The 12,673-nt window shown below is 45.4% G+C and overlaps 1 protein-coding gene across 2 annotated transcripts in view; it reads left to right on the forward strand.

Moving 5' to 3' along the window:
• Positions 1 to 233: 233 nt before the first annotated feature.
• Positions 234 to 12,673, forward strand: part of GALNT12 (polypeptide N-acetylgalactosaminyltransferase 12) — a 52,962-nt gene continuing 40,522 nt past the window's right edge. Inside the window, exon 1 of one of the 2 annotated variants that reach the window (XM_075084472.1) lies at positions 234 to 1,023. In XM_075084472.1, coding sequence (XP_074940573.1) covers positions 632 to 1,023 — 392 coding nt within the window. In that variant the 5' untranslated portion in view covers positions 234 to 631. The remainder of the gene's footprint in view (positions 1,024 to 12,673) is intronic. The other variant, XM_075084471.1, reaches the window with a different exon arrangement.

Below are 12,673 nucleotides of genomic sequence, written 5' to 3' on the forward strand. Positions count from 1 at the left end.
GAAGCTCCCCCAAGCCTCAGGGAGATCGGATCGCCCCTTCCTTGAACGGGAACGGCATGTGTGCCAAGGGGACATGCCTTCCTCCCTCCTCCCCACGTCCCAGCAGCGCATGACCCAGCAGCACCGGGCCGGCCCTGCTCGGCTCCCTCCCCTCCGCGGGAGCTGTGCGTGGGGCCAGCGCCCGGGGCTGGGTCAGCACCATCACTGCCGTGCCCCCCGTGCCAGCCCGGCGCCGGCCGGAGGTGTGTGCCTGCCCCGGCGCCCTGGGGCCCCCGGGGCCGAGCAGCCCGCCGGCCACCGCGACACGGAGGAGCACGGCTCCCGGGGCGCCGCCTGGGGAGCGGGCGGGGCAGTTTCCCCGCCCGGGGGCGCCGGGGGCAGCCCCTCGCCGCCCCACGGCAACGCCCGTGCCCGGCTCTTCCGCGCCGCGCCCCTCCGGGCTGGCCGGCGGCGGGGCGGGGAGGAGGGAGGAGCCGCCGGCGGAGGAGCCGGGCGCGTTTCCTGGCGGCGGGCGGCTGGCGCGGCGTGGGCAGGTCCGGGAGAAGTTCGCCGAGTCCGCCCGGGGGCGGAGGCGCGTCCGTGTCCGTGTCCGGGAGGGAGAGGCCGCCCGCGGCCCCGCCGCCTGCTCGGCATGGCCGGCCGCCTCGGCCGCGGGATGTGCCGCGGGATGGGCAAGCGGGGCCGGGGCTGCCGGGGCTGCCGGGGCGGGGGCGCGCTGCTGGCCCTGGGGCTGCTGGCGGCCGTCGGCGTCCTCGCCTGGCGGCACGGCCCGCCGCCCCCCCACGCCGCCCGCCGCCCCCCGCCGCCGCCGCCCGCCGATGCCGAGCTGCTGCGGAAGCCGGTGTACGCGAAGCCGGCCCTGGACCCGGGGGCGCTGGGCGAGCTGGGCCGGGCGGTGCGGCTGGAGCTGAGCCCCGCCGAGAAGCGCCGCCAGGAGGAGAGCATCCGCCGGCACCAGATCAACATCTACCTGAGCGACCGCATCTCGCTGCACCGCCGCCTCCCCGAGCGCTGGAACCCGCTGTGAGTACCCGCCGCTCCACCTGCCGCCGCCGCCGGGCGACCCTCGGGCGGGTGGGGACGGGGCGGAGGAGCCGCGTTGCCCCTGGTGCCGCTCCGAGGGCGGCTCTTCCAGCGAGAGGCGCGTTTGGCGGCAGCGGTCGGCGCGGGGTGCTCCTGTCCCGGCGGCAGCCCGCTCGGAAGCGTGGAGGCTTTTAAAACTTACTGCTCCCACCCCCCGCTTTCAAATCACAGCGTTTGGGCACAAAGGTAGAACCGTCGATGGTTTTGCCTGGCTCCCGCTCATCCACGGGGCAGGACCAGGATCCTGTCGGTGGTGCCTGTGCAACTGGGAAGAGGTAGTTTTCCCTCCGGTAGCCCCAGCGGTGTGGTTTCAGCCCTTAAGCAGCAGCATGCTGCCCTGTGGCCGTCCCCTGGTGCCCGTCCCCTGGTGCCCTGTGGCCGTCCCCTGCTGCTGTCCCCTGGATAAGTCGCCGTAGATAGCAGCACGCTTTTCCAGTCACTCCCAGCTTTACCAATGTCACGCTTCCCAGACAGAAGCTTTGCATTGCATTGAAATGTCGTACGCCACACGGTATAAAGCAGATTGATTTATCATCAGATTTACCAGGAGCAATGTAGAAATACTCACAGAGATGTGTAACTTTCTCCTAAGCTGGGACGTTGCTTGTTGCTGGGACAGTTTACATTTGCAAATTACATTTACAATCATGACGCTAATGCCAGAGGATGGCATAAACAATTGTAAACTAGGGATTAGATACTGCCTGATGAGATGGTTCTAGCTTACGGGCAGCGGTTCAGCGCAGTTGTTAGTGCTGCACAGCGGGCCCAACTGTAGGATCGGTTCTGGCCTAACGCAAACACTCAGGTTAGCTGGGTGGTGGTTCCCCTCAGCACAGGCCGTCCGGCCGGTGAGCAGCCGGCTGGTGAGAGGAATGGGCCCAGGAATTACAGGTATGTGCCTTCAGCCAAAGGGGTCGGGACGGAGCCGTGGCTGCAGAGCCCTCTCCTCTGTTTCACCTGAGCTTGGCTCCAGCCAGTTCATTTCATTGCGACAGGTTTGTGCGGTACGGTAGCAGAGAGGTGTGGAAAAAGCAGGGCTCTGTCTCTACCGTGCGTTTGCGTGGTGTTGGTGTGTCCTGTCCAGTAGCTCCCCAGCTCTGGTTGTAAGTGCTGAATCTAAAATGTGAATCCTACGATAGCTCTTAAAAAAACCCTGCAGTGTAGGTGCAAGATCTTTTTATCATAGACTTACACATGACAGTAGGCTTGTTTTTCTTAGTTATCTTTTATTCTTCCCTTAGAAGCAGTCTATAGACCACAGGCTAAAAAGGACCATTTTAGTCGCATTTCTACAGGAAGAATTTAAACCATTTTGATTAATTATTCTGGACTCCTGCCATTTCTTTCAGACAGGACGTTGGAGGAAGTGGAAGATCACAGCCTTGAGCAGGGGACATTATAGATGGGGGGGGAAGATCCTTGAAATGAAAATAATGTAAGTGGGCAGGTGGATTTTGCTACAATGAGATATCCTTTTTCGTTTGAATATTTGGATGTTGAAATGAAAAAATGTATTCAACCCAAAAGGATTGCAAGGCATCAGTCGCATAATCTCAGATATAATTGCCTTCTGAGGATGGAGCTGTATTGTACTCTTGTAGTATCTACTGGCAGGTTCTTCATGCCTTTTCACACAGTTAAATCTAAATTATGGCAGAAATATCACAGAATATCTATCCAACTCACACAGGAAATGTAAAAAAAACTTATTCAAAGACAATTTTGCAATAAAGTTGTTAACTACGTCTCTTAAGAAGAGATCTAAGTAAAAAAACAGAAAGCTTTGAAAGAGATATCCACAAGCCTGTAGTGATAGAAAATGCATTGCACTTCAGTGTAAGATTAGAGTCTCTATAGGTTGAAAAGTCTTGTCTAGGAAAAATACGATTTAGTTTCTTTATTTTAAGGTAGGTAATGCTTGACCATTCATGATCTTTAATGAACATTTGGGTGAGGCTACAGTGGTAGGAAATAAGTAGTAATGGTAGACTTCAACTGGACTTCAGCTGTCCACAAATATGATGCAAAGGCTATATTTTCAAATGTGAACACTGAAGAATTTTGGTACCTGCAGACCAGAAGGCGACAAATACATACATTTTTAGTGGAGTCCAACAGGAGAACCAGAGAACAGTGTGCTGGCAAGCCTTGGATCTTTTCCAGACAGGTTGTTTACAAACTGTGGTAAGGAAAAGAATTAGTAGCAGATAGGTAGGTGTGATCACGAGTCAACTTGACCTTTGTCAAGGATGACGTGTCTCACAAACCTATTGGACTTCTTTGAAGGTCATAATTATATGGGTAAGGAAATGTGGTGTTATTTCCAGAGGCTTTTGACGAGTTCCTTAAACAGCTGTGAAGTAGGTGGAAATTCCTTGCATTTATGAATAACTGGGTAAAAGCCGAGAAGCACTTCTTTGGAGTTGTTTTTTTTTGTGGGGGTTTTGTTTGTTTGTTTGTGTTGTGTTTTTTTTTTTTTTAAATAGTGGAGAGTTACTGTTGAAGTTCCAGAGAAATCTGTGTTGGACCCAATGCTGTTCAACTTACGGCATGTCTTCCATACAGAAGTGACTAATTTTACAGCTGGTCAGCCTGACAGAAAGACACGCTACTGCGAGGGCACCTCTTGCTGAGCTGCTGTGATACGACGCATGTACTGGATAACACAAATTCTGCCACCTCCTTGTTCCAAAAATCTATTTACTGTAAAGTATAAGGAATTCCATCTACTAGAAAATTGACATGAAGTATTCATGAGATATTAACAGATACTATGCTTGGAGGCATTGCTCCGGGCTATGGGCTTTTGGTCTGTTTCAGCATATTCTTACATGTGTGGAGGCAAGTTTGGAAATTTTAGACCTCAGGAAAATGGGAAGAGGAGAGAAAGGGAAATAAAGATAGGCAATGTCCCCACCACCTGGATGGCCCACTGCTTCCTTTAACCTAAATGCCCTCCCACATTCATTAGTGAACCCGCACTCTGGGTGTCGACTGTGAAAATCATAAACATGAATCTAGTGAAAACTAGAATTTTGCTAATAATATTGAGAATATCTGAGCCAGTAAGCCTTTAAACCTGGTCTTCAAAATTATGTGGACAAGGTGTTGCTTTATCAGAAACCGATAACAAAAAACTTTTCCCACTGCTACATGTTGTACATCCTGGACCTGTCATCAGCCCAGAAATGTGGCAGTAGTTGTTTGCAAATACCCATGCCTGGTAATTCTGCGCAGGAAGAAAAGAAGAATAGTTTGACTTGAGATTAGTCCCCCAAATAATGTATTGTTTATACGTATAGTCAAATGATACTTGACTATGAATCCTACCCAGATGTTATTTACTTTATTATGAAGTTCCTTAGACTTCAGGTGTTTTTCCTACTGATATACTCCAGCCAATGTAAATATTCAGAAGACCTTTATTCCTTCTTTTTCTCACAGACCACTGTGATATGTTTTTTCTGAGCACTGACTCTGTTTCTATTGAAACACAGACCTGGTGAACTCAGCAACTGCTGTCGTTTCCTTTAGACAGTTGCTGCCTCCTTTAACCGTGTGCGTTTGAGGTCAGCAACTGATAATACTGTGTTTCATCACACAGAAACTCTCTAGTTTTGTTGGTGGCTAGAATTGTGTGTGTATATATCTATGTATATATATGTACCTATATGTGTATATATATGTAAACATATATATTTAAACATACATATAAACAAAGTAAGTAAACATACATATAAACAAACCATTAAAATGTTATTTTGGTAAAATATTATGCATAAGAAGATAAGCAAATTACTAAATGGTGATACAGTTTGTACAAGGCTAGAAGTGAAATATGCTATAGGGTCAGAGAATGACAGAGGTTGGAAGGGACCTCTGGGGCTTCTGGTCCAACCTCCTGCTCGAAGCAGGGCAAATTCAGTGTTAGAGCATGTTGCTAGAGGCCATCCTTGTCCTGTCAAATTTTGAAAGTCTCCAAGGATGGAGATTCAACAGCCTCTCTGGACACTTCTTTCAAGGCTATACTGCTGCCACAGTGATTTTTGTTTTTCCACCGATTATAATGTGGTCTAGACAGCCCAGGTTGCCTTCTTAATGTCTGTCCTTCATTCTTTGAGTTTAACAACTAGAGCAGGTTTAAAACAAGCAAGCATCCATTGACCTACTGAGGGCCGTGCTGGGGCTGGTGCCCTGTAAGTGCAGCGGGATGAGCTCTCTCTGGGCCGTGTGTTTTGGCCGCTGTTGCTCTTCCTTCCCCTTGCGCAACAGCACGGCTGCGTGCTGGGCTTCTCGTTGCGTGCTCATTTTACAAGACCGCAGGATTAGGCAGACAACTGATAGGGTCCCTTAAGCCTTTTACACTTTATTACAAGGTGTAAGAAATACATTTCCAGTTTTTCTGCTTGGGTTCTTTTAGGTTAAGGACTGTTCTCAAGCATCGTTCCTGATTTTAAACATCCTACCTTCTTTCTTTTCTTTCTACGTTTCTCACAGTCAGGGCGCGTTGCACATTTATTTCAGCCTTCTTTTGGCTGACTCTTGTTACAAAAGGAACAAGGCAGGGATAGGCACTTTTGTGCTGACTCAGAATTTTATGTTGTCTCTTTCATGGCAGAAGCGTGAATCAGCCCTTGGGCCTCATTTCACTTGTGCTTACAAGCAAATGGGTTTGTAAGTCTGTCCTGCCTTTCCTTACCTGGCAAATGATTTTGAGTAGCCGCCAAAATATTGAATGTCATCTGCATAATAATTAGTGGTTATGAAAAAAAAAGTTTTAGAGGTTTGTTCTTTTATTCTAGATAGTTTTCTGTGTTTTGGAGAGAGAGCTTGTTTATATATATGTTTTTAGGTTTTTACATATATTTAAGTATCTGTATATAGATAGATACAAATACGTACAAATAAATTCCTCTGTCACCATCATTTATGCCTAAAAATTATTTAATTTTTGGGATATTGTCTTTGAGTTTAGCGTAATAATCTTGTGCTAAGAGTTTTCCAACTTTCAAAAGTGCTTTTCCTGTCCCCAGATTTGAATGCGATTCTCTTACAGTCTCACTTGCTACCATGGTTTGTTTTGTTTACTGGGTTGTAAGTATCAAATTATGCAAGCTGCTCATTTGATAGTATCTTGCTAGCAAAATCCCTGAATAATCCTCGAGACTAGGTTTTGGTCCCTCTTCTACTCCAAAATTCATAGCATCTGATTTTGATGGTCCCGGTGCTCCTGCCAGGAGTTTTAATCTGCCCCGTTGCAGGAAATGGCGCAGCAGCCAGGTGTTTCCTCCCCAGCACACCACGGCTGCCTGACTTCACCCGGGAGCTTCTCTTTCATCTGTTATCTAAAGGTGAAATCACTGCAGTGACTTTTGTTTTGCAGTGCATATAGTAGAAGTGAACTCTTTGGAGAGCGCATCTGTAGCAGCTTGACCACGTTGGCACGTCCCTTCCCTCTGAACACGTGGCATGCATGTTCCCATGCATTACATTTGATCAGAGCCCAGAAGACACAACACTCTTCTACTTACAAGCAAATGCTTTGCATAAAACACTTATGGCTGTATTTGCTTTAGTAGTTTTGTAATGCTGCGGCCACTGGTTTGGGGGGTTTTTTTTGTTTGTTTTCTGAGCTTTTCTGGAATGGATAACTGGTTACTGGTAACTGCATTAATGGTAATACTTTTAAGTCATTACTTTATTGTTAGTTGGCAGGATTCCTTGCATTTATAAACAGGATTTAGACCTGCAAAACAGTGTGTTTCTGGGACATCTCATTCCTCCCTCACACAGTTAAGTGGGGGAGTAATAAATCTGCAGCATTGTTTTTTGTTTGTTTTGGGGTTTGGTTGTGTTTTGTTTTTTTTTTTTTTTAAATAAGCAGGCTTGCATTTAATAGCAGTACAGAATACAGCAATGTTGCCATAAGCACTTTGACATTTAGGATATTTTACTAGTTTTGTTTTGTATCCTCTGTAAAAATGTGTCAGTTTTCTTTGTCATTATGCTTTCACTAAATAGTCGCCTGCAAACATTTTCCAAAAGAGCTCACATGATTATTTTTTGACTGTTTTTCTTTAGAGCTTCTGGTAGAGGACCTCAGCTTCCTCTGACGTCTGGATGAGTGCTCGGTTTTGGTTGATCTCCTTTTTAACCTGGCAAAGTTCTCAGATCAGTGATAGTAACCACAAATTATGATTATTTTTTTTCTTTATTGAAACAGTGCTTTTACTATACATGATTATCTGTAAAGACCAGGTGCATCCACATCCTACTATTAGCGATGGTTACAATAACTTCTTTCAGTTATGGTATTACTTTGCAAAATATTTTTCTTGTCCTGAACCCAATTACAGCAAAGTAAGTTTCTGAATAGGTAGGTGCAGGTAATCATTTGGCTCTGTGCAAATGTCCAGTGTATCTCACTACCTTGGAAGAAAATTGCAAACATGGATAACCATTTGAGCAAAGTGAAACCTGTTTCAAATCAGCAAAATAAAATAAAAATTAACGTTTTTACCCCTGGACACATGCAGAAATGCCGTCTCATCTGCACATGCAGAATCTGGGCTACGTAGGAACTTCTGTTGCCTTTTTCTAACAATTTGGAATTAGGAGGATCTATGGGTTTCTTAAATATGTGAATTTTAGGATATAGATTTAGTTCACCCTCATAGGTGGGCTTTCTAGACAATTTTTTAATGTATTTTTAATGTGTCTTAAACAGATTTGCTTTTTTTGTTTGTTTCTCAAACTTCTTTGCAAATATTTGCTTCTGTTTCAGACTTTCCAGCTTTCTTCCTTGATTCTCACAATGTTTTTATACTAGACAGCATGGCCCTTTATTATCTGAAATCTGAAATCGGTGTTTGGCAGTCTGTCTTGTTGAGACCTTATTGTCACTGGGAAAATTGTTCTTTAAAACATCAAATAATCCGGAAAACCATTTCACAATCTAGCCAGCCTCTGTTTTTAAAGACTTTATCATATCATGGTGTCTTAGACTAAACCATATCCTGGAGGGCTCTTTCCTGGAAGGTTTGTTTCAGCAGATGCAATTTAGGGAGCTTTTACCTGGGCTGCTGGACTGGGAGTGGGTGGTGGGGAAGTGTGGGCCAGCACCGCTTTTATTTGCACTGCTTAGGTGTTCCAGCCTTGCCCCAAATAATTCCACCCTTCTGGTGGTTATCAGCACCTTGCTGCTATTTGCTTTGCTAATTGGACCAAGACACGCCTTCTGTAACCATCAGTGCCTTTTTCTGTAATACCCAAATACGCATGGGATATGTAGGTGTGCAAAACCAGGTGCAGCCTGTCCATGCTCAGATAAGACTTTTTCTTTCTTTTTTTTTTTTTTTTTAAACAAACCCAAAACGGAACTGATAATTGGTCCAAGGTAGTTTTATATGAGAAAATAAATTAGCATGAAAAGTTGGGTAGTGTTTGGAGGAGATAAGAGTAATCTGATTTATCATATCCTTTAATTCCACTGGAAATGTCGCACTTGTATATCGCAGGTTTTGATGTAATAGGGCTGCATCGCTTTTTGCTCACACACTCGATTTTATCCGGAGGTTATTTTCCCTCAGGGAGGGGTGAGGAGCGGCTGTTCAAATGCACATTCAGTCTGGAGTAGGTAACACGGCCTTGGATCTCTGCAGGGTCGCTCAGAAACCAGCACTGCGGCCCATGCCGTGCCGCTGAGCTTGGGATGCTCGTGGATGGACCCGCTGAACCCTCAGCTGCTGCTGGGAGCAGGAGGGAAGGGAGAAGCAGAAGGGGGGGGAGAAGAGGACCCCAGCACAGCTGTGTCCCCTGCCGTGGCTTTGGGAGGGCGGGAGGAGACTTTTTCTCTTGGGCGAAGATGCCTGGCAGACCCCTGCGTTCACATTGCCACCTCTGCAGTTTATGGGGTGGAGAGTGGAGAAGGTGAAATTGGATTGAGAAGACGCCCGTTCATCCAGATCAGCCGTTTACTACTTACAGCCTCCAAAACGCCACATCTGAGCACACCCCTTACTAAAAAGGCATCTGCTGTTCAACGTCCTAACCCTGTTCAAGTTAGGAAGAGAGGAGGAGTTAGTTGGTGGTGTGAGCCGGCATGCCCGCCACCCGCCGTAACAAACGCCGCAAGCCTGGTTCCTTGCCCACTGCGTGCAACCCGGCCTGAAGCAGGGTCCTGGCAGTGTTTGATAGAGGATGCTGTGATGGTGCGTATACGGCAATGTCACGTACTGTACTTGCGTAAATCACATTAAATCAGATACAGCAGTGACATGTGCTGTTTTAAACTTCCTGAGAGAAGCTACAGAATCTTGCCTTTCTGCATTTTCAGGCATTCATAATGCAACTTCAAAAGCAAAACGTAGAAGTTTCAGCAGTCTAGAACAATTTGGTTTTTGTGGATTGCTGAGAACAATTTTAACATCTTGATTTTGAACACACACTTTTTTCCATTAAAAATATTCCAGTAAACTATTTATAAAGAGAATTATACCTTTAGAAAGCATGAAATAGTTTGAGCCAATTGTATTCTCGACAAATCTTTGAAAACTCACAGAACATTTTGTACTTTTTCTTACAATACGACTAGCTTGGCATATAGAACATAAAATCTGGAGATTAAAACTGTATTTTCTCTTGCCATATCGTTGTTGCAGTTGTGGTGAAAGTCTTATGTAGAAGTATGTCAGCAACCATTCCTAATTAACTCATGGCAGCCTGCCCGGTGCGCACACATTCGTGCTTTTTCTCCCTGTGTATAGATACACATCTCTAAGACAGAAACATCTCCTCACAGTGAAATTAATTGAGTGATTACATTAATTGACACAAATGTTCTCCAAAGTAGCCTATTTAATTTTGTTTAGGCGTTTCCTGACTGATGTCACCTTAGTTTCTAATAAATAACCTATTGTAAAACTTGCTAACAGAAGATTTTGTAGTGTAGTCGATTCCAAGGTTAAATTATTAAACTTGTCAGCTGTATGGTCTCGGTTAGACTGTGACTTGCAAATGCAGTGTGAAAACGTAAAACCAAAAACCCACAGGAATGTGGATGTAGGATGATACACTCTTACATGCTTTGCTTCAGTTTGCATTTTGTGGAGGTAGATGTTTGAGCGGGTGCTGTAGTGAAAGATCCAGGAAAGATGGTACACAGTGAGCCTGTTTTTAAGTTTGTGTTCAGGGACAATGTTATTCTCCCTCTCCTCCTGTCTAGGAATTTAAAGATTCATGGCGAATACAATTAGAATTTTTTAAATGTAGATGTTTGGTTTATTATAAATTGATAAACAAGAGCTGTGTCTTTTGGCATTTCTTGTTTTATTACCTGTCTTTTAAGCTGCGGTAATCAAGGAGGAGGATTCCTGGAGCATCCACGCAGTGTGGCGGAGGGTGCCTGAGGGAAACCAAGGGCGATGCCGAAGGAGGCTGCTGCTGGAGCAGGGCAGTGTCGCAGCCCGCTCCCCGGGAGGTGGTTAGGGGCAGACCTGGCTGTGTTTCCTCTGGGTGCAGCTCTGCTGTGCACAGGCTCTGCTTGTGCATTTTCTAGTGGGGCTGCAGAGAACAGGAGCAGGGCACAGAGCTGCAGGGAAAAGGAGGGCAGAGGCTGAGCAGGTGTCGCTCCTTTGCAGCGCGTTACCCGTTATCATTGCTTTCCATTGTATATCAGTGTTTTTCAGTGAAATCCAAGTGCTATTTAAAACATGCCTTTTTTTTTTGTTGTTGGCTTTAAAAAAGCTGCTCTCATGTGCTGGCAATGGGTTTTTGCGCAGTGACTGATCCTGGTAACTGGTAACTTTTTCCAAAAATCAGCTTGACTAGAGATAGGTGTGTACTTTTCTGAAGAAAATGAACCCACTCAACATGCATGCATTTTTAAGTGTTGGCTTTTTTGTCTGTTTGTTTGTTTTTTAAATATGTGTAATAGTTACCTATATAAATAGTAAAGTTCCTGTGGTCAAATAAGACAATGAGAGTAGTGAAGGAATATGTAGGACTACAAATGACAGTGCTTCTGCATTTGTTGTCCACGCTGGGAAACATCACATTTACAGACACCTCATTTCGTCGCGTCTATGTTATGTTTTTGCGAACCGTTTGGTGGTTATGATAACCAGGATCAAGGTGACGTATCAGGCAGCCAATAGTAGGGACTATAGGCAGTTTCCTGTTGTTTAACTTCAGCTGTAGAAAGTTAAGCATCTGCTCTGTAGTTAAACCTCTATAGACAAGGGGGAGGTGGGGGCCCACGAAGGACTGTGCGTCTGTGCTAGATGGGTGGCTTAAGGAGGGTGAGGTGTATCGCCTTCTGGATCCGCCTTCACGGACATGCAGAGTCCAGACGATTAGCTCAAAGATAGCGCCTAGCTTTTACATGGCTAAAGTGAGATGCAATTAATCCTGTCTTAATGTGGTCCCCTATACTGGGAAAGGACAGTGTTTCACAGTTGAGGGTGGCACTAAAGAGCGCCCTAGTCGGAAGCTGTAAGCAGCTTGCAGAATAGGCAATTTAAATATACATTCCCAGTATCTGCAACAACATATTTTGGGACTGCCGTCACCAGTTTGTATCCTCCCTGTCATTTTAATGACATACTGTAACATACACATTTATTTTTCGGAATAACCCAAAGTAGGAGTGAAATGATTCACTTGGAAGGTAGGAGCTTGGATACTTGGCTGACACACGGAGAATAAAAACACATCCTGAAGCTTGCAAAGGTGAATACAGAAGGTGGTTCTGTTGTAAATAGGAGCTGGAAAATGGAAAAACCGAGTTATGACCTAGGCTTTGAGTCAGGCTTCATCCTTGTACTAAGTTTTTTTTGAAGGCTGTGTATCTTGTGTGAAGTGGTAATGTTCAGCGTCCATATGCACGCCGCTCAGTTGTTACTCAACAACACTTCCAAGCATTTCAGTTTCAGGGATTCATTCTTTTTTTTTTTTTTTTTTTTTTTTTTTTAAGATTTTCTTACACTATTATTTTTCCAGGGTTTAACACTTTAGGTTTGTAATCTCCCCAGTGGGATTATTTTTTAAGACTGAGCAAAACTCTCTGAAACCTCTTTCAAAACAGAAAGGTAAGGAAAATTATGCTTCATTTTATCAACAGTATTTGAGACTGCTAGCAGTTGAGATCTTGCAGTAATCTAGTAAGGAATATATGGCTTGGAAATGATTTCTGAGGTAAACATGCAAATCTGCATAGAAGTTGAATAACTCTTATTTTCTAATTTTTTTTAAAGTTTCAACTTTCAAGAGTTTAAAAAAGTTTCAAAATTCTAGTTGGTCTACATGTGATGCTTAGTTTTTGCCAAAATAAACATAATGTACTGAAAAGCAAAGCTTTTAGTCATGCTCCCCCTATTTCAACATGCAAGGCAAGAGGTGGCTTCTTTCTCCAGGAGGTTGTTGGCCTTGGCCAACCGGCCTGTTTGGGGGAAGCGGGCTGCGAGGGAACCGGGCACCACTCGGTGCGTGGCCGCGCCGGCCCGCAGCCTACCCCGCCGCCCTGGTGAGTCACTTCCCTGCACTTGTGTGCTGCCTTCCACTGTGCAGCTAGTAAATAAAACGCCCTTTT

The sequence above is a fragment of the Phalacrocorax aristotelis genome, chromosome 2, assembly GCF_949628215.1.
Source record: "Phalacrocorax aristotelis chromosome 2, bGulAri2.1, whole genome shotgun sequence".
Taxonomy (NCBI): domain Eukaryota; kingdom Metazoa; phylum Chordata; class Aves; order Suliformes; family Phalacrocoracidae; genus Phalacrocorax; species Phalacrocorax aristotelis.